General features: G+C 42.4%; 1 protein-coding gene across 1 annotated transcript in view; it reads left to right on the forward strand.

The window, feature by feature from the left end:
- fras1 (Fraser extracellular matrix complex subunit 1) overlaps positions 1-22,900 on the forward strand; it is a 141,222-nt gene that overhangs the window by 99,385 nt on the left and 18,937 nt on the right. The window contains exons 42-49 of the mRNA XM_052123970.1: positions 732-888; positions 4,657-4,920; positions 5,664-5,852; positions 5,957-6,076; positions 13,447-13,626; positions 18,605-18,729; positions 19,435-19,575; positions 19,810-20,037. Of these exons, the coding sequence (XP_051979930.1) occupies positions 732-888; positions 4,657-4,920; positions 5,664-5,852; positions 5,957-6,076; positions 13,447-13,626; positions 18,605-18,729; positions 19,435-19,575; positions 19,810-20,037 (1,404 nt within the window). The remainder of the gene's footprint in view (positions 1-731; positions 889-4,656; positions 4,921-5,663; positions 5,853-5,956; positions 6,077-13,446; positions 13,627-18,604; positions 18,730-19,434; positions 19,576-19,809; positions 20,038-22,900) is intronic.

A 22,900-nucleotide genomic window follows, 5' to 3' on the forward strand; every position in this document is an offset into this window, starting at 1 on the left:
CTGTTTAGTATTTTACTGAATATATTTAAGAATCTATTTTCCTATTACTGTAGCAGATTTTCTTAATTTAGCAACCGCTTCAAAGCCGTTTGAAGCTGTGATGCAGTGGATGTTGCACTTGATTTTGGGGCATAAAGATTCAAAGCCACCCTGCTTCTTGTCCCGATTCCCTCTCCCTCCCCAATGCTTTCCTATCTTGCTCTACTTGCCTTGTCCTTAAAAGGCATTTAAAGCTGCTAAATAAAAGTCAAAAAGCAGTGTTGATTTAATTAGAGCAGACACAGTCCATTTTAGGTGTGGTGTGTGCAATGAGATTTCGGTAACTCTTCAGTTCATGGTTCACCCCTTATGGGGACTGAACCTGCTTCTTTAGGTTGTCAGGTCAGATATTTGTTATTTCATGTATTATACAGTAGATCCAAAAAGTATTTGGAAATGTAAGCCACATTTAAAATAGATAAGCTGCAGAAAGTTGATGCTAAGGCTTTTCTCAGAACTAAATTCACTTTACACTTTGTAATTTGTTTTAACCAACTGGTGAAGCTGATTTTTAGTCGATGTATGTAGTCAGTTATTAGTAGCTAGGCAATTGTGCCATCATCCACCCTAATAAAACATAATGTGAGTAATTGTTTATAGTTACCTATAGGCCTATTAGAGCCATTTATTACTTTTGTTATATAACATTTATAAATAAGAAGTCATAAGATGTTATTTGATGTTATTTACAGCAAACCAAGGAGGACAGTGTCCCAGTCATTTCAGTAAACAGCATCCAGGTGGAGCAGAACTCAGGTGTGGTCATCACTAACTCCTCCCTGAATGTGCTGGATCAGGACACACCTGAGAATGAGCTTTTCCTCACCATCATCAAGAAACCTACATATGGTCAGTGCCTCAATTACATTTAGTCAATTAGCAGACGCTGTTATCCAAAGTGACTTACAAAAGGAGAACATAACAAGCAATTTGTCAAACAAAATTCAACAATATCTGCAATATTGCGCTGCCAAGTTTTCAGAGAGGCTATATAGTATATGATATAGATGCCAATGCAGTAGATAATAATATTATTAAGTAAGTGCATTTAGTGTGGATTGGTTAAGTGCTCATGGAACAGATGTGTTTTCAGCTGTTTCTTGAATGATGGGATAGTATCAGCAGATCATGTGGAGGTTGGAATCTCATTCCACCGCAGAGAACAGAGAAGTGAAAGATGATGAAGAAGACTTTGTGCCTCTTTACGGGACCACTTTGCGTAACTCGTTCATCATCCTCAGAGAGCATTATCATTAGCATCTTTCACTCTCTCTTTCTTTTACCCCACCCCCATTCTGTTGCTCATTCATGGCCAGTCTTCAGCAAACATCCATTATTTGCCACATTAGCGCTCCATCCAGCTCCTGTATGGCTGATTGATGGTCTTGTCACCGTGCCTCTGCCATTATAAAGGAATAGGATCACTGTTCTTGACCAGAGAGGCAGTAGAAAGGCCACGGGACTGCATTGGTTAAACTTTGATGGATGTATGTCAAGGTGCTCACAGCAGAACTCTGGAGTTTTATTAGGAGTCAGTAGAGAGGAATGGAGCTCACACAGCTGAAATACTGTCACAGTGTCATAGCAGTATAACAGCACTGCAGTTTCACAAACAAATGGCATAGAATGACCATTGTAGGACAAGTGCACCTTTTTTGAAAACGTGAACTCAAGAAATATGTATGGTTGATTTATAAAGGTGTTTGACAGAGGGAGTAAAAGCGATGGAAAGATAGGAAATAATGTAGAGCATTGATATTAATTTCTCTGCAATATTTCTGTTTTTGTGTGTTTCAGGGTTTACAAATATCCCCAGAAGTTAGCTAAAAATGAAAAAACCTTGTAGGAACATCCTCATTTGGTTTAAAGTGATTAATAAATAACGTATAAATATTAAGTCCTGAATATGTTGTTATAAATCTGAATATATAGTTTGTAGGTGGTGCAGGGCCGGCCCAAGCCTTTATAGGGCCCTAAGCAGAATTTGATTTGGGGGCCCCTCGGTGCCGCCAATATGATTGGATATTGTCAATGCTTGATTATTCGCACACTATATATCTAACACACCCCTTATCAATTGTATTAGTTGTAGCTGTGTTGCTTACAACATACCAATGTCTGCCTGGCATAATTTTACCCTTCTACGGTTTTAATTGTAACAGTAGCACACATATAGTTACCCAATCTTGTTATCCCTCTGTTACCAGTTTTGTGGACTTCCTAGAGAACAATTTGCAGCAGAAGCTGCAGACTGCATAATTTCTTTTTGAATAAGTGAGCCAGTTCCACATACATTATTTCCCCATTAATTTATTTTCTGTAGGTGTAGTGTAGTGGAAGTTTCTGCCATCAGGTTTTTCAGGGAATGTGAAGTTTTCCATTATAGGTAGTGGCCCTCTGCTTACCAGATCAGTCCTTTCTGAGTCAGACAGGATAGATGACCACTCAGCTGGGTCAACTGGAGGAGCTGCTGATCCATGGTGTAGGCTGGAGGTTGTTAAGGGGGTAGTTGTGACATCAATCCAAATGACTACAGAAGTAGAAGGAAATATAAGGAAATTACATTAATATTTATAATTAGAAATATTAATCTCAGGATATTCTACAGAAACTGAGCAAATACAAAGGCTGCTGTGCTATTAACTTGCCACATCCCCTGAGGTTGAAACAGACATGGAAGGAACAGTAGGATCAGTGCATGCACGTGCTGGGAAGTGCTCCTCTCCTGCAGAGGATGGACCTGATGAAAGATGAAAATAATAATAATAATAACAATAAAAGCTAGCCATGTTAGATGTCATATTAGAAGGTAATGCAACTGTCTGTCAAAAACAAAAAAAGGTCTCACAAAAGGCATGGTTTACCAAATAAATATATTGATCTGAGATTATTGAAAACCTGCTGTATCAACATCAGCTGTAGCACTGGCACTTGGGGCAGGTGGCGTTGGTTGTGCCCCACCTCCAAAATATTTCAACAGTACTCCTAGGGAAGTTTCATAAGAGTACATATTTGACAGAAAAGAATGTTATTTTCTCAACACATATTATTATACACAGCAGCAAGACATCTGTACACCTAAAACAACTACTCTTAATCTATAAATTGCTAACTGAGGCATAATGATATTGGAATATAATAGCAAAGACCCCAAAATGGTAGACTAATATAAATAATGTTAAGTTGTTATCAGTACCAAGTTTAAGGAACAAAAGCTTAATTTTATTACAAAAAATATATACACAGTAAAGTTATTTTTACACAGAAAACAAAAACTTTAATCTAAAATTAGCTAAGTAATATGTTGTGCTATAATATATTAAGATGTCAAGGCTATTTACGGATGTTTAATCAAACTTTCCTAAAAAGAAGATATGCTACATAGGCTGTTTTAACTAACTAGCCAGCTAATGTTAGCTCGTAACATAGCCTAGCTACTTAACATACCTTTATCTTGCTGTTTTTCTCTTCCTCTGTTTTCTTCTTTTTCCTTTTCTCTGCATCAGAGGATATGTCCTTTTTTGTGACATTGCTGCTTTGCTGTCTGAATGTGCTTGCATCCTGCAGCCCGTTAGCGTAATATTGTGTTTTTGTATAATTATCATTGTCCATTGACATAGTATACCACAAAAACAAAGAAACAATATCAAGCTGTCATTTCATGTGATCTTGGGGGCCCCCTGGTAGCCACGGGGGCCCTAAGCAGCCACTTAGTTCGCTTATGCCTTGGGCCGGCTCTGAGGTGGTGGATGAACAGCTTAACTTCACTGCCAACGTCTCAGCAATGCCCGGTGTTGCAGGTTCATGCTTTACAACATCAGTAAAGTTAGACCTTTCATGTCTGAATACACTGCACAGCTCCTGATCCAAGCTCTGGTCATTTCAAGACTGGACTTCTGTAATGCCCTATTGGCCGGTCTGCCAGCTAGCATGCTTAAACCACTGCAGATGGTCCAGAACGCTGCAGCACATCTGGTATTTAATCAACCAAAGGGGGCTCAAGTCACCCCACTCTTGATTTCACTCCACTCAAATTCAAGGCTTTGGCTCTGTCTTTCAGGACAACCAATGGAAGAGAATCCTCTTTCTTCGATTCACTCCTTCAGGTCTATTTCCCAATTCGCTCTCTGCAGTCAGTTAATGAGCAGTGCCTGGTCATCCCTTCGCAAAGAGGCACAGTCCATTTTACATTCATTGACTTTCTCTGTTCCTCTGTGTTGGAATGAGCTTCCAACCTCCACACGATCTGCTGACACGATTTCAGCATTCAAAAAACAGCAGAAAACACATCTGTTCCATGAGAACTTAACAAGCCCACACTAAATGCACTTTCTTTCTTATGTGCTAGCATCTTTACTTTCTCCAGCAACTGTGAGAACTTGGCAGTGTGATAATGCAGATGTTGTTGACATTTGTATGACAAATTTCATGTTATGTTCCTCATCTTAAAAATCTGCTAAACGTAAACGCAAGAATTTATAAATACATATTAAAAATGTATATTATTGTTTCCTGTTTGGACCCAAGTTTTTTTTTGAGGAAGAGGTTTGTCTGACTAAGAATATGTCCTCATTTAGATTTTTAAGTAAACATGTGTGTGTATATTTGTCTCCATAGGGAAGCTACGCAGAAGACAGTTCTACTCGCAGCCTTTAGAGAATGGCAAGATCCTTCAGCAGGGATCCACCTTCACATACCAGGACGTTCTAGACGAGCTGCTGGTCTATACTCCAAACGGGCATAGTTCTGGGAGAGACGAGATCCAGTTTTCAGTTACAGATGGCATATACACTGAGACGGGCAGTCTAGAGTTCAGCATGGATATTAGGAAGAGAGAAGGCCCTAGAGTCACTATAAACAGAGGACTACAGATTACAGCAGGTCAATATACTAGATTGCATTTCTCTTGCACACACTCCAACCTGTAGCCAGGTTACTCCAGGTTACTAGGACACTTTATTTTCAGTAGTATTCATCATATCAAAAATGCTTTTTTACTAAATGTTGTGTCAGTTCTTTAACTGTTGCTGATTATAGTGGCATTTCTGAGTGACGAATCAAAATACATTTTTGTGGTAATCAATATTATGCCACATATGCTGTTGATTAAGCTTAACTTGTATTGAACTTAGAATACTCCTTTAAGTGATTGCATTGAACCTAATGCTATTGGCTTGGTCTTTATAGGCATGAAAATCAGTAGAGCTAATTGGCTTTGAAAGGGAGAGATGGAGAGATGAAAAATATGAGTCATTGAAAATAGAGGTGAACAAGAACGATGCGTTCATGACCGAAACATCACTACTAGTCATTTCTATCCAGTCAGTTCCCACGCTATACTACTTTTAAATGCACACTTCTGGCACACTCATTAAAAGTAGTATAGCGTGGGAACTGACTGGATAGACATGGACATGGAAATCCATGTCAGTCAAAGTTCAGTTGAGGTGTGGGCTAAAGTGGTTTCCGGGGCCCCTGTTCATTAGGATGCACCAATTAAACATTTCCTTTCCATAAATGTTTATAATATTGTATATTATATATTTCTATTCTGAGTAGCTGCTAATAAAATAGCTTAGACGTCACTTCTGGTATCAGTCATATAACTCTTCCTCTCTCAACAGGTTCCTCATCTAAGATCACAGAGCAGCATCTGAAAGGCACAGATATAGACTCAGATAACCTTAAGCTGCAGTTCACACTCACTAAAGACCCGAGCATGGGCTCTTTGCTGTTGAATTCAGGCAGAAACAAGGCTCAAATATCTGTCAAAGGACCTGCCACCAGCTTCACCCAGGATGACATTAACAAAGGTTTTTGCCTCAGTTGCTCTTTTTCCTGCTCATACATAATCATCCATAGGGAACGGCTGAGCAGAGATTTACTGTCTCATGTGGTTTTGCATCTTGTCTGTCAGGCTATGTGGAATACATTCATGAAAAGGGAGGGAGTGGAGGGAGCTTCTCTTTCAAGTTCAACCTGGAGGATCTGGAGGGAAACCGAGTCATTGACCAGTCTTTCTTCATTAATGTTCAGGGTATGACAAGAAGTTGTTTAGGGGCATACGAAGATGCATGTTCTGGAATGTTTTTAAGAAAAGTGTTTTTAAAGGGATAGTTTACCCCAAAATTTTAATTCTGTCATCATTTACTCACCCTCAAGTTGTTCCATACCCATACGACTTATGTTCTTATGCCAATCACAAAATTATACATTTAAAGGGTGTTCTGTTCACTGATTTTAATACAATAGCACTCAAAAGGGAATTTAAAGCTTTAAAAAAAAGAACCCAAAAGTGTCATTGTATAGTGTCACATTTCAAGTCTTCTGAATGCATTGGATAGGTGATGGATGGAAGGATAGATTGTTAGAGGCAAGGTGAAAAGTTGTTTAATTGTGAAATTCTTAAATGCATAAATCTTAAAAAAAATGTCAAATGAAGTGACACAAGGGGTCTTCCTTGGGAGCCTCACGCACCTCTGAACTTGAGAAAAGGCCAAATGTGAACTTGGCAGACAGAATTTGCATGTCCAGCCCCCAGACATATGGGTATAAAGGGAAGTGGGCGTGCGTCTGTCAGTCAGATTTTTTCTTCAGAGCCGAGCGGTTATGCAACAGCCAGCTGAGTTCACCACTGTTCCACTCACCTCTACTGGCAAGAAGCACTGCTGTTGGATCTTACAGCGCATTTCCAGCTGGCATTCTCTCTCTGCACGCTGTGCAGTCCACACTCCTGGGCGCCTCGACAGCGCTTTCACTGCCTAAAACAGTATTTTCCCCTCCTAAAAGAGTTTGTTTCTCTAAAAGAGTTTGAGTTTTCACTCATAAAAGAGCAATGCGTTGAACGTCCTTTTCAGGACCGTTCATAGTTCCTGGATGCGGTCAATTTCTCTCCGCGTACCTGGGCTGCGATCACACGCAGCGTTTTATGAATGGTTCATGTTCTCAGTGTGAGAACATAGCCATGGCAACATTGCGGTCACGGCTTTCTTTCCTCACGAGAGAAAGCCACTTCAGCCACCCCCTGCTTCGCTCCTTCTTCCCACGGGATTGAGGACGACCCGGCTGGCGATTATGGCGATTTGGGGATGACGACGGGCTCTGTTTTGCCGGGTAAATCCACACGAACCAACCGCCCCCCCAGCACGCTCGCTTGCTTCCTTCTGAGCTCGGGATTAGTGCAGCTCGCCTCGCGGTCAGCCGGCATACTCCCTTGAGCCCCCAGAATTGGATGACGACATCGCCGCTGTCACAGCAGCGTCTGATGCCACATTCATGTCTGCGTGGATGTCCGCTTTCAATGACCACCGCGAGGCTGGACTGGAGAATTCCGTCCCCCCTCACGGCTACTCGATCGGTTCCTCGGGTCAGGGTGCCTCTCATAGCCACACATCCTTTCTTCCCGGAAGCGCATGATGAGCTGACGCAGTCATGGAGGGCACTTTTACTGCCCGGAACCGACCCCTCCGCTTGTCCGCTCTCACTATCCTGGATGGCGGGGCGGCCCACGTGTACACGGAGGTCCCCCAGGTGGACAGAGCGGTTGCAATCCACCTGTGCCCGGTACTCCCCTCCAGAGCCTGTAGGATGACATCGTCACTGACCTCGAAAGCCTACAGCGCCACCGGACAGGCCGCCTCTGCCCTGCATGCCCTGCATGCTCTCCTGCAGGTCCACCAAGCCAAAGCACATAAAGATCTGCACCTAGTCCCGACCCTGACGTGCTGCAGGAACTGCACTCTGCTACCAACCTCGCTCTCAGAGCCATGAAGGTCACCGCGCAGACACTCGGGCAGGCGATGGCCACCCTCGTAGTCCAGGAGCACCACCTCTGGCTGAACATGCGTGACGTTGACAAGGCACACTTTCTCAATGCCCCCGTCTCCCAGCTTGGCCTCTTCAGTGACACCGTCGATTACTACGGCCAGCAGTTTTCGGTGGTGAAAAACAGATGGAGGCGATCTCCCACATCATGATGCGGCATTGCCAACCAGCGCACCCCGCCTGCCCGCCGAGGGCATCCCCTTGCGGCTAAACAACAGGCAGCTCTGCCTCAACCCGGGCCCAGCTCTCAGCCCCAATTCAATTCAATTCAATTTTATTTGTATAGCGCCTTTCACAACACACATCGTTTCAAAGCAGCTTCACAGAACATCAGCATTAACAGACGACAAAAACTGCAACGTCCATAAAGTCGATTAATCATCATTGTGTAATTTAGACAAAATTTGATTTTAATGGTTTAAAAATAATTAAATGATAATTATATTAACTCTTTCCCTTCCAAACACAGAATTTTCCGGGTTTTATGAAAAAAGCTTCCGCCAAACACGGAATTTTCCTGGTATCCGTGTTTTAGGTGGAATACGGTAAGAAAGACCCATACGCATGTTTTGAAAGAGTACGCAACTCTTTGATCAAAGAAACAGACTGCGATCGTCTTAAACGTAAAGTGGAGTTTTGAGAATGTAGCTCAAAATGTAGATAGAAATGCCTTTTTCTCAGCTTTTTGTCCGAAATGTTGTTTTTGACAAAGCCTACCTTTAATGCCTTAATGGCATTAAAAATAACAAATGAAGATAAAATAAAATCGTTTTTTATTTGCCTAAAAGCAGAGGCTCAGATCTTTATTTTGATATATAGCATCTTCATATATTCATGGAATTAAATATTCTGCGGGCCATTAAAGTTTTGCGAAAATCGTCAAAAACCCTGGCGGTGGCTGGCAACTTTTTTTTTTTAAAACGCTGGCGGGGAAAGAGTTAATAACCCCAGTGAGCAAGTCGTAGGCGACTGTGGCAAGGAACACAAAACTCCATAAGATGTAGATTAATGGAGAAAAATAACCTTGGGAGAAACCAGACTCACTGTGGGGGCCAGTTCCCTCTGGCTAACATTATGAATGTAATGTAAATATTAATTATGTATAGGTAAAATCATGTTTTAAAATTATTAAACTAAGTGTTAAGGTGTCAGTGAGTAAAAATCGATTGTGTTTGAACTGTAAGATTAATGACCAAAGTCTTTGAAGTCCATCTAGATTAATTGTAGAGGTTCACATAGATGCAAGTGTCCCTGTCAATTGGCCGACGAAGGCTTTTGTGGGCAATAGTTAGTCTATGCATTCCATTTCACGATCGTAGTCCATCAATCGACCGCATTTAGTCATCATCATTCAGCGACATGTAGCAGTGGAGTCCAACATGAAGCAGGAATGGTGCTGGATCCAGCCGGTTCTGGTGACCTCAGGATAGGAGTCCCGAGGTTGAGACAGGGAAACAAATAAAAAGATGTAAGCGTAGATGCCATTCAATTTATTGCAGAGTTTGAGATCATGCTCAATGTTTCTAGTTCCGGCAGACTCAACTAAAGCAGCCTAAGTGTGGGATAAATTAGGTGTATGCCTGGCTAAATAGATGAGTCTTTAGTCTAGACTTAAACTGAGAGAGTGTGTCTGCATCTCGAACAGTGTTTGGGAGATTATTCCATAGTTTAGGAGCCAAATATGAAAAGGATCTTCCTCCTTTTGTGGATTTTGATATTCTAGGAACTATTAATAGGCCAGAATTTTGCGATCTTAATGAGCGTGTTGGAATATAGCGTGTTAGAAGATCACTTAAGTACTGTGGAGCTAGACCATTCAAAGCTTTGTACGTAGATAACAGAATTTTAAAATCAATACGAAATTTAACAGGTAGCCAATGTAGCGATGATAAAATGGGGCTAATATGATCATATTTCTTGGTTCTCGTCAGCACTCTGGCTGCTGCATTTTGAACCAATTGAAGTTTATTTATTGATCTTGCTGGACATCCTCCCAGTAATGCATTACAATAATCTAGTCTTGAGGTCATGAGCATGAATTAGTTTTTCGGCATCAGCAACCGAGAGCATTTGCCTTAATTTAGCAATATTTCTTAGGTGGAAGAATGCTGTTCTACAAACATTTGTAATTTGATTTTCAAAGGACAGATTTGTATCAAATATAACACCTAAGTTCTTTGCTGTTGAAGATGATGTAGCGGTACATCCATCTAGAGTCAAATTATATTTTAGTGGCTTATTTTTAGAGCTTTTTGGTCCAATAATTAGAACCTCTGTTTTGTCAGAATTGAGTAGAAGGAAATTTCTGGCCATCCAATCTTTTATTTCATTGATACACTCTGTTAATTTTGATAATTGTGAAATCTCATCAGGTTTTGAAGAAATATAAAGTTGTGTATCGTCAGCATAGCAGTGGAAACTTATTCCACGATTCCTGATAATATCTCCCAGGGGAAGCATATACATGGAGAAAAGCAGAGGCCCTAAAACTGATCCCTGTGGCACTCCACAGCCCCAGTGTCGAGCACATTGTAGGTGCTGCGTGCCCCCCGTCTCCAGGACCCCTTCTAGGACCAGGAAAGCTACGAAGCGCTCCTGAGATGGGCGACCCAGGCAGTCAGACGTTAACTCCGGAGCTGGTACCAAGACGCGCTGGTTGGCCAGGACCATCTGTCTTGGCTACGCGATTCAGTTCACCACCATTCGCGGCAAGAAAGCCAGCACTTTACGGGCAGAGATCACGACTCTGCTCCTCAATGACGTGATAGAGCCCGCCCCTCCAGCCAAGATGAAGAAGGCTCTTCAGCTCTTCATCGTACCCAAAAAAGGTGGCGGTGTGACCAATCTTGGACTTGCGAGTTCTCAACCGGGCCTCACACAAACTCCCGTTCAAAATGCTCAAGCAGAAACAGATTCTAACCTGCGATCGACAGCTAGATTGCTTCACGGGGGTAGACCTGAAGGACACGTACTTCCACGTCTGCCTCTTGTCTCGACCCTTCCTACGGTTCACGATCGATGGCCAGACGTATCAGTACAATGTCCTCCCCTTCGGTCTGTCCCTGTCTCCTCACTTCTTTCCGAAGATCGCAGATGTAGCCCTTGCCCCGCTACAGGAAGTGGGCATCCGCATACTCAATTACCTCAATGACTGGCTCATCCTGGCTCACTCTCGAGAGTTACTATGCGCTCACAGGGACCAGGTGCTCAGGCACCTCAGCAGTCTAGGGCTTCAGGTCAACTGGGAAAAGACAAGCTCGCCCCAGTTCAGAGCATCTGTTTTCTTGGCATGGAGTTAGACTCAGTCTTGATAACAGTGCACCTCACCAACGAGCACGCGCAGTCAGTGCTCAGGTGCCTCGCTCTCTTCGAGCCCGGCACAGTGTTTCCTCTAAAACAATTCCAGAGTCTCCTGGGGCATATGACATCCTCAGCCGCGGTCATGCCACTCGGGTTGATGCATATGAGACCACTTCAGCACTGGCTACAGACTCGAGTCCGAGATGGGCATGGCGCCGCGGCACATACCGTATGCTAATCACCCCCTCCTGCCATCAGACTTTCAACCTTTGGACAGACCTCTGTTTTCTGCGGCCTCAGGTCGCTGCGTGCCACTCAAATCCCTGGCAACCGCAACACGGCGGCGGACGTGCTGACGTGACAGGTTTTGCCCAGTGGAGAGTGGAGACTCCACCCCCAGGAGGTCCAGCTGATTTGGGACTGATTCGGCATGGCACAGATAGATCTCTTTGCCTCCCAGGACAACTCCTGCACGATCTGGTACTCCCTGACAGAAGCCCCTCTCGGGACAGACGCGTTGGCACACAGATGGCCCCGGGGGCTACGCAAGTATGTATTTCCCCCAGTGAGCCTTCTTGCACTGGTGCTGTTCAAGGTCAGGGAGGACGAGGAACAGGTCACCTTGGTGGCTCCTTATTGGCCCACCCGGACCTGGTTCTCAGATCTTACACTCCTCGTGACAGCACCTCCCTGGAAAATCCTCCTGAGGAAGGACCTTCTTTCTCCCTGACAGAAGCCCCTCTCGGGACAGACGCGCTGGCACACAGATGGCCCCGGGGGCTACGCAAGTATGTATTTCCCCCAGTGAGCCTTCTTGCACTGGTGCTGTTCAAGGTCAGGGAGGACGAGGAACAGGTCACCTTGGTGGCTCCTTATTGGCCCACCCGGACCTGGTTCTCAGATCTTACGCTCCTCGTGACAGCACCTCCCTGGAAAATCCTCCTGAGGAAGGACCTTCTTTCTCAGGGACGGGGCACCCTCTGGCACCCGCACCCAGACCTCTGGAACCTCCATGTCTTGTCCCTGGATGGTACGTGGAAGATCCGAGTGACCTACCACCTGCAGACGTAGACACAATCAACCAAGACAGAGCTCCCTCCACCAGGCAACTTAACGCCCTGAAGTGGGGCTTGTTCGTGAATTGTTGTTCTTCCCGAGCCAAAGACTCACAGAGATGTGCAGTTCAGTCAGTGCTTTCATTCCTGAAGGAAAGGCTGGAGGGGAAGCTGTCCCCCTCTACCTTGAAGTTGTATGTAGCTGCTATCGCAGCCCACCACAACGCAGTAGATGGCAAGTCCTTCGGTAAGCATGACTTGATTATCAGGTTCCTTAGAGGAGCCCGGAGACTTAACTCTCCCAGGTAAAGACTGTTCCCCTCCTGGGATCTCTCAGTGATTCGGTCCGGCACATACTCACGTTATCCTGAGGCCATGACGGGCTACGTGCCCAAGGTTCCTAAGACCCCCTTCAGGGACCAGGTCGTGAACCTGCAAGCAAGCTGCCCTGGGAGGAGGCAGACCCAGCCTTCTCATTGCTGTGTCCGGTATGTGATTTGCATATTTATTTGGAGCGCATGCAGAGCTCTAGTTGTTCTGAGCAGTTCTTTGTCTGCTTCGGTGGAAAGGGAACGAGTGAGTGACAGAAGGGGAACGTCATGGTTACTGTTGTAACCTCTGTTCCCTGAGGGAGGGAATGAGACGTTGTGTCCCCCCTGCCACGGCACTAGACCTAACACTGAAAACACCGTGCCTTATTCTCGGCTCCTCAGTGCAAAAACCTGACTTACAGACGCACACCCGCTTCCATTTATACCTGTATGTCCGGGGATGGGACATGCAAATTCTGTCTGCCAATTTCCCATTGGCCTTTTCTCAAGTTTTCATTTGACACAACGTCTCGTTCCCTCCCTCAGTGAATGGAGGTTACAACAGTTCACATATCAGCTTGTTTCTCACCAAACCTATCTTTATAATGTCTTTGGAAGACTTGGAATATGATGCACAATTTGCATAAACAACTTTTATGACACTTTTTTATGACACCATTTTTTTTTTTACTTAAAAATGAGTTACTATCAATTGCTATTTCATTAAAACTAACAAACAGGAATGTCCTTTAAAGTTCCCATTTGTGTTCCACATAAAAAGACAGACAAATGGGTTTGGAACAATGTGAGGGTAAGTAAATAATGACAATTTTTCTGTGAACTATTGCTTTAAAGGATTAAAGGCGAACTCACTCTCTCTCTCTCTCTCTCCCTATCTCTCTCTCTCCCTTTTTCAGAGGACAGACTCCCTCCCACAGTGGTGGTTAATAAGGGTTTGGTTTTGGACGAGAATTCTTTGAAGAAGATAACAACTCTGCAGTTATCTTCTACTGATCAGGACAGTGAGCCAGGCGAACTCATTTATAGAATCACCAAACAACCCCAGCTCGGCCATCTAGAACAATTCAACAAACCAGGTACACAAACATACACATACATATACAGTACACTCCATACATTGGGACTATTCAACTCTGCTTGTGGAAAGCTGACATCCTGCAAAGTTTAGCTCTAACCCTAATCAAACACACCTACTCAAGGTCTTCAGGACTACTTGACAATTACAGGCAGGTGTGTATGACCAGGGTTTTGAACTAAACTATGCAGGACAGTGGCCCTCTAAGAAGGCTTTTGAAAAGCTGTGCCATACATCTTATGCATCTTGTATTTAGTAATTTGATAGTGGTAGCAAATGAGTTCACATTATTATTTGATACTGACTGCAGTATTTGAAGTGGTGAACTGCTGGTCACTGAGGGAGATTTACTGAGGCTTGATGCTGTTGCAGGAACACGCATTAGCATGTTTACCCTCCATACAACACACTGCCTGATTGCATCACTCACTCACAAATCTGTTACATAAATGCACACACACTGCTTCTCCTTAAAGAAATACACATACACAGGTCCTACAGCATTGTTATTCATGCCTGTATATGAGATTTAATCCATAGAAGCAGGAGAGATCATAGTGTATATCAAATCAAATCAAATCACTTTATTGTCACACTACCATGTACACAAGTGCAACAGTAGGTGAAATTCTTGTGTGCAGTTCCGAGCAACATAGCAGTCATGACAGTGACGAGACATATACCAATTACAATAAACAACATACTTACACAACACAATTTACATATCAAATGTACACATACTTACACAACACGATAATTATATACAATACACACAATATAGAATACACAATATACAATACAATAAGTAAGGAGTATATGAAATATATATATATATATATATATATATGTATATATATGTATATGAAGTAGTATATTGAGGAGAATATGTTGACAGTCCAGTGTGAGATTATAGATTAATAAAGTGCAGTGCTAATTATTGATCCTGATAGATCAAGTGTTCAACAGTCTGATTGCTTGGGGGAAAAAGCTATCATGTAGTCGGCTGGTGCGGGTCCTGATGCTGCGATACCGCCTGCCTGATGGTAGCAGTGAGAACAGACCATGACTCGGGTGGCTGGAGTCTCTGATGATCCTCCGAGCTTTTTTCACACGCCGCCTAGTGTATATGTCCTGGAGGGAGGGAAGCTCAACTCCGATGATGTTCCTGGCAGTTCGCACCACCCTTTGCAGGGCTTTGCAGTTGTGCGTGGTGCTATTGCCGTACCAGGCGGTGATGCAGCCAGTCAGGATGCTCTCTACAGTGCTGGTGTAGAACCGTGTGAGGATGTGGTGGTTCATTCCAAACTTCCTCAGCCGTCTCAGGAAGAAGAGGCGCTGGTGAGCCATCTTCACAACGGCCTCAGTGTGGACGGACCATGTGAGTTCCTCAGTAATGTGGACACCGAGGAACTTGAAGCTGCTGACTCTCTCCACCGGTGCTCCATTAATGGTGATGGGGCTGTGTTCTCTGTCTTTCTTCCTGAAGTCCACAACAAGCTCCTTGGTTTTACTGACGTTGAGGGAGAGGTTGTGCTCTTGACACCAGCGTGTCAGAGTGTGCACCTCCTCTCTGTAGGCTCTTTCATCATTGTCAGTGATCAGACCTACCACCGTCGTATCGTCAGCAAACTTAATGATGGTATTGGAGCTATGTGTTGCCACACAGTCATGTGTGTACAGGGAATACAGGAGTGGGCTGAGAACACAGCCCTGCGGGGATCCAGTGTTGAGGGTCAGTGATGAGGAGGTGTTGCTGCCCATTCTAACCACCTGACGTCTGCCTGACAGGAAATCCAGGATCCAGCTGCACAGCGAGCTGTTTAAGCCCAGAGCCCGGAGTTTCTCATCAAGCTTGGAGGGCACTATGGTGTTGAATGCTGAGCTGTAGTCTACAAACAGCATTCTCACATATGTGTTCCTTTTTTCCAGATGGGAGAGAGCAGTGTGTATTGTAGATGCAATGGCATCATCGTTGGAGCGATTGTTGTGGTAGGCAAACTGCAATGGGTCCAAAGAGGGGGGCAGAACAGAGCAGATGTAATCTCTGATTAACCTCCCGAAGCATTTGCTGATGATGGGGGTCAGAGCAACAGTACGCCAGTCATTTAAGCAAGTGATTATAGCTTGCTTCGGAACAGGCACAATGGTTGATGTTTTGAAGCATGTGGGGACTACAGACAGGGAGAGGGACAGATTGAAAATGTCCGTAAAAACACCAGCCAGTTGATTCGCGCACGCTCTGATGACGCGGCCCGGAATGCCGTCTGGACCTGCGGCTTTACGGATGTTCACCCGTCGGAAGGATCGGGTTACATCCACAACAGAGACGGAGAGTGAACCAACCTCTGTAGCGTCAGCCGCGAATACTCTCTCCGCGAGGGCGGTGTTATTGTCCTCAAAACGAGCATAAAATGTATTAAGTTTGTCCGGGAGATATGCAGCGGTGTTCATGGCGGAAACTTTATTCCGTTTGTAGTCCGTGATTGTGTTAATTCCCTGCCACATACTTCTAGAGTCAGTGGTGTTGAACTGACCTTCAAGCTTGTGCCTGTACTGGCGTTTGGCTGTACTGATAGTGTTACGGAGGGCATAACTGGCTTGTTTACGCTCCTCCGTGTTAGAAGAATTAAAAGCAGAGGTCCGCGCAGTGCGAACATCGCCGTTAACCCATGGTTTCTGGTTGGGGTATATCCATATAGTTTTGGTTGGAACAATGTCCTCTATGCACTTCCTGATGAAACACGTTACGCTGTCAGCGTAAACCTCGATGTCGTCATCAGAGGCGGACCGGAACATCTCCCAGTCCGCGTGATCAAAACAGTCCGACCAGCACTGGATCGTTCTGAGGGTGGGTGCTTCCCGTTTTAGTTTCTGCCTGTAAGCAGGTAGAAGTAGAACGGAAGAATGGTCCGATATGCCAAATGGGGGGCGGGGGAGGGATTTGTAGCCTTCCCAGAAAGGAGAGTAACAATGATCTAAAACCCGGTCCCCTCGTGTGTTGAACTTTATGTGTTGGTGGTATTTTGGAGCGATTGTTTTGAAGTTGGCTTTGTTAAAGTCCCCGGCAACAATGAACGCAGCCTCAGGGTGTGCGGTTTCCTGCTCACTTATACTCCTATACAGTTCCCTGAGTGCCCGGTCTGTGTCGGCTTGTGGGGGGATGTACACAGCTGTGATGATGACCGCTGTGAATTCCCTCGGCAGCCAGAATGGTCGACACAGAAGCATGAGAAATTCCAGATCAGGAGAGCAGAAAGACTTGATTAAATGTACGTTCCTCTGATCACACCATGATTTGTTGATCATAAAACATACACCACCACCTCTGCTTTTACCGGAGAGGTCTTTCGCTCTGTCCGTTCGGTGCACGGAGAAGCCCGTGATTTCGATGGCGAGTCTGGAATCTCCGCAGCCAGCCAGGTTTCTGTAAGGCAGATAACACAGCAATCTCTCGTCTCTCGTTGGAAAGAGATCCGCGCTCTCAGCTCGCAGAGCTTGTTGTCCAGAGACTGAACATTTGCCAGTAGTATACTGGGTAGCGGGGGTCGATTTGCAGGACGTCTTACTCTGATGAGAATGCCAGCTCATTTTCCTCTTTTCCTTCTTCGTTTCCGCGGCCGGGCAGCCCAGACAAAGGGCTCCGCCGGCGTGTTTGTAAACAGCGGGTCGGCATTAAGGAATTTGAAGTCCAGTTTTCGATGTGTAATTGTAGAACCAATGTCCAAAAGCGTTTGTCTGTCGTAAACAATAAGGCAGACAACATCCAAGACAAAAAAAACAAAGAACTGTAAACAAAACAATCAATAAACCGCAGTGTTGTAACGGAGCTCGCAACGCAGCAGCCATACTCGGCGCCATCTTGAGAAGAGTCAAGTCTGCAGTATATTTAAAGTCTGCAGTGCTGATGTTTTGTAGTGGGCAATAAGTTTATAAATGTTGGCCACAGCTGACCAATGCATTTGAAGTGTTTACATGGAAGATATCATTGATTTCATATCTCAACATTATATTAAATTGAAGACTGAAGACAAGATGTGAGCCAACCGATACATCCCAAGGCTCCAGGCTGCAAGTAAATGGTCACATTTTGATAGAGGTCACACTGGTGCAACTTTAAAATTATTTTCTGATGGATATGGAAAACATGAAATGTAGAAAACTCTGAAAGAGAACAGTGCTTGCTGTGCGAACTATTTTGAAGCACGGCATAACCTGATCCATTTTAATTTGGCATAGAATTCTCCTTTACAAATCGCTGATACCACCCAAATGACTCAATTCTTAAAAGGGTAGTTACCTAAAAATGAAAATTCTGTTGCCATTTTCACACTCTCATGACATTTCAAGCCCGAATGATTTTCTTTCTTCTGTGGAACTCAAAAGAAGATGTTAGGCAAAATAATAGCCTCAGTCACCATTCACTTTCATTCTGTGTGACATTTTTGTGTCCCATTCAAGAAAGAAAGTCACAAGTTTGGAACAACATGAGTGTAAATAAATCATGAAATAGTTTTTCATTTTATCCCTTTAAGCTACTTGAAACCATATTAAACAATCATGACATTCTAAACCGCATTGATGAGGAAAACTGGAGAAAACTAATTAGAGGACTTTTCAATCATTTATCCTTTAAATATCTCACTCTAAAAGGCCCTTCATCTGTAGAACCCAGTGGCACCAGTGCCGCTGCACTCATATGGTATTCTGTAGACCTGCACCTTCATCAGGACACCATATGCATTTGTTTGATGTGTGGAGATATGTTTTCATTTTCCTCTCTCTCTGGGCTACAGCCTCAGTTAGTTTGACCTGATAGGACCACACTTATATCTGGAGCATATTATATTTATTTGTTTAATTTCATCTGTGGGATATTTATAATTATTTCAAATGCACTATTATTTGATGCCAAATGCAGTATATGAAGTGGTGGGTTGTTGGTCACTGGTGAGTTTCACTGTAATATGATGTTCTTGCAGGAAAACACATCAATACGTTCACTCAGGCTGACCTGACCACTCGGAACATTCAGTATGTCCATACCAGTGAAGAAGAGATACACTCAGATGACTTCACCTTCACTGTGTCTGACGGAGCTAATGAGGTATACACACACACACACACACACACACACACACACACACACACACGCACGCACGCGCACACGCACACTTATTCCTCCACAGTAACCTCCCCCCATTTATTTTCTCTGTCTTTATTTCACCTCATTTATTCCCATTACAAACACACTTTCACAGACAAACACTAATTGGAGCCAAAAGTTCCCAAATAAACACAAGCTGGTCAGTGAAAGAGATTAGCATAGTGGAACTTTAAAGTTCTCCCGCAGTGCTTTGAAACAGGATTGAATGCTCAGTTGCAAAACCCTTATACCATTTAGAATCTACAATTAGTTGTAAATTGTAGATTCTATAAACACTTTGTGTTTGTATTGTGCTGCTTAATTAATGTACTACATTTTCTGTGCTCCCTTTAGTTAAATATATATATAAATATATATATATTTATAATAAATATGATATATATATATATATATATATATATATATATATATATATATATATATATATATATATTTATTTATTTATGTATTTACTGAGTGTTGTTTATATTTAATTATTACACACAGCAGGGTGATTAGGATCAGGTATTGTATCATCCTAAATGGGTTTATTTTGCAGTCTTTATTTTGCATTTGTACTTTTAATGACTGGCTGGCTGTACATTATTTTTCTTTGTCCTAACTATTGTAAATATTTGAGTGTAGAATGTTGTGTGTGTCTTTCAGATCTCACAGACATTCTACATCACGATCCGACCAGTGGATGACTCTCTGCCCGTGTTGCTGGTGCCAGGGATGAGGGTTCAGGAGGGAGTGAGGAAGACTATCACTGAGTTTGAGCTGAAAGCTACAGATGCTGACACTGAGGTATCACTATGAAAAGACAGATGATCGATTAATTCAGTCTGTGCACGTGTTTTCTTTATAAAATAAATGTAAAAAACATTATTATACATTATTGTTTAAAGACAACTGTATGTTTAATGCTGCTGTATGTTATCTAATTTAATTTCATATGTCTGTGCTCAAATGCTTCTTAGTGTTCATTTTATTTCTAATCATGATAAACTGTCTCTCTTTCTCTCTCTTTAAATCTACTAGGAGGACTCTGTTACGTTTACTATTGTTCAGGCTCCTCATCATGGTACCATTGAGCGCACAAGTAATAGTCAACATTACCGTCAGACAAACACTTTCACTATGGATGACATCTATCAGAACCGCATCAGTTACAACCATGATGGCAGTAACTCACTCAAAGACAGATTCACCTTCACTGTCGGTGATGGCACCAACATGTTCTTTATTATTAAAGAGGATGGAAAAGAGGTTGGTAGACTTCCTGAGTTATTTGAGAGCTTGTCCATGTGGCTAGTTTGTCTTCCATGTTATTTTAATGTTAATGTTTCTGTGTCCCTGTGAGTGTCATTCAGATCAGTGGTTTAGCATTACTGATCATCACTGACTCTTGACATTTTTCATGTGGTCTAGACCCAATCTTATGTGGTTACCAACATGTAGGACAGCCTTTCTGAAAATGTCCTCACAAATGTAGCTATAACTTAAAAAACCTGCTTGTCAGGATGGTCCTTCACAAAAAAAGCTTAATTAATTAAGGGATTATACAGTATATTATTATATTTCACATTAAAATTGCCAGAGGTTCAGGGTTAGGGCTAAGGTTAGCGTTAGTATGCAGCAGGGTCAGAAATTGACTAGAGTTTAAAATGCCATAGAAAGTTGGAACATGCAGTTAGAGATAAAAAAAAAAATGTTTGGCATCAATTTGTATCTAACATTTGATATAATTTAAAACAAATTATTTTTATTTTTTAAAAACAAAAAAGTGTTGATAAAAGTGTTGATAAAAGAGTAGCTTATATGAAGTGATTTGTGATATTAAAAGTCACATCTGCATTTCATTCAGTTACAACTTTTTACATGTGTTTTTATATGGCTATACTAAATATTGGGTAACACGCTACAATAAGGTTCCATTTGGTAACATTTGTTAATGCATTAGGTATCCTGAACAAACCATTAACAATACTTTTTACAGCATTTATTAATCTTAGTTAATGTTAGTTAATAAAAATACAATTGTTCATTGTTAGTTCAAAGTGCATTAACTAATGTTAACTAATACAACTTTTGATTTTAAAAATGTATTAGTTTATGTTGAAATTAACATGAACTAGAATTAAAAATGTTGTAAAAGTATTGTTCATGTTAACTAATGTTTACAAATGGAACATTATTGTAACATGTTACCAAATATGGAAACACAGGTATGGATTATCTTAAAAGATCCAGTCTATTTGTATAAACTAGCCAATTAGGCAACATGTCAGCAGACCTCAACGACCCCCTAACCAATACCGCTGTCACTTTCCATCTCTCCCTCTTTCCCCATCATAATAATTCCATCTATCAGCAATCGCTTTTTCCTCTTCTTGCTGTATCAGCTTTCTGTCAGCTGCTCTAGGAGGTGAATAGTCTCTCAGTGGACATTGGAAAAGGGGAATCTCACTTTGTAATAAAATGAACTGGGCCTGAAGCATAATTTCTCAGCACCAGTGGAGGGCCGTGCATTTAAAGTCTAGGCCTTCGGTGTGATTCATGCCATTAAGAAAACACAGTTTCACAATGAATAAGACGTCCTTTGCCTTTGGGCATCATACATTATGTCGCAGATAACTAGTAATACCAATTGACATTTTAAAAACACGTCCATGCATGAAAACCAGAACTTGAATCAACACTTAATGCTCAAGCAAGCCTAATTTTAACTGCAGCATGACTGTTTTGTGAATTGAATGTCTCCCGAACAGACATTCAAAAATCATAATTTTTCATATGAATCTACCAAGCAGGTCTATAATACCTGGAAAATCTTATCTAACAATATTTGTGATTTAAATGTTGCTTGCAATACATTTCGTTTCATCAGGGTAGACGGTTCTGCTGCGTTCCATTCAAGTTGGATGTGGGATATTCCAACTTGATATCTCCAACCTCAAATGCATTCCATTCCCAAATATTCAGATCTGCAATGCTCCCGTTAGCTTAGCAGGGGTTTGACTCTCATTAGAGATGTCTCCTAGCAACCCAACTGATAAACAATGCTGCAGCGCTAGCATTTGTGCTTCGGGTGTACGATTATCAAAAGAGATTATAATGTTTTATCCACCTATTTCTGCAGGTGTTTGTTAAACAAGCTTTAATATAATGTAATATGGAAACAAACTAATTTACTGTATCGATATTACTTAATAAAGTGAATGTTTATCACTTACTTTGTTTATCTCCCTGAGTGTCGACATGTTTGTGTGACATCATGCACTTGCATCTCGGCAAAATCGGAGTTGAGAATTTCTGCAGGAGCCTACAAGTTGTAATTCTGACTTCAAGATGCATTCCATATTTCAGATGCACTTTTCCTAGTAGGAAGTTGTAAAATCCGACTTCCCGAGTTGAATGGAACGCAGCACTACTTTTCAAAACTTGATCCGACACAGAATTCTCAAGCAGCCTAATTTAAACTTAGAAAACTCCTGATGTTGCTATAACAATGCAAAAAGCACTTACCAATTTACTTGAAGTGAAAATCATTCCTCCTTTCCTGTTTAATAAATTAAGCAATCACACGGTCATGCAGAACATCTTGTGTTAGAAATCCATAAGGATCTCTTTCTCAATGGCAATACCAGAAGTGATGACAGTCAACTTGTCAGACAGTTTGATCTTTCACTTTCTCTTGAATTACGTACGTCACTTAAAGCGTGATTGTGTTACTCAAGGCCAGCTAAAAGGCCTCAACTGGGACATATCCTAAAGACCACACCCACCAAGAACAAATAAATCAATGTGATTGGCTGATGAATCTGACAGTTTAGTTATTCATTTGCACTGTTGAGGGATTCTGTGGAAATTCTGAAGGCCTGACGGGGTGGAGCTCAGACTCACACGCTGCTTCGGATTCAGGCATGCGATTTTGGAAACAGTTGTCACACTTTGTTTGTAAGCATCGAGGAATAAATTCTGACTGGATGAACTATTTGTTTTTCTCTATTTGTTAGTAGATGAATTAGGAGTGGAAAGCGATTAAAATTGCATAGGCAAAAAGGTGATTGAGAAAAATATTTATTTATTAGACATGTTAGACCAGCAGAGAAGGCTTTGCTGGCCCTGA

Source organism: Xyrauchen texanus, chromosome 4 (genome assembly GCF_025860055.1).
Source record: "Xyrauchen texanus isolate HMW12.3.18 chromosome 4, RBS_HiC_50CHRs, whole genome shotgun sequence".
Classification (NCBI taxonomy): domain Eukaryota; kingdom Metazoa; phylum Chordata; class Actinopteri; order Cypriniformes; family Catostomidae; genus Xyrauchen; species Xyrauchen texanus.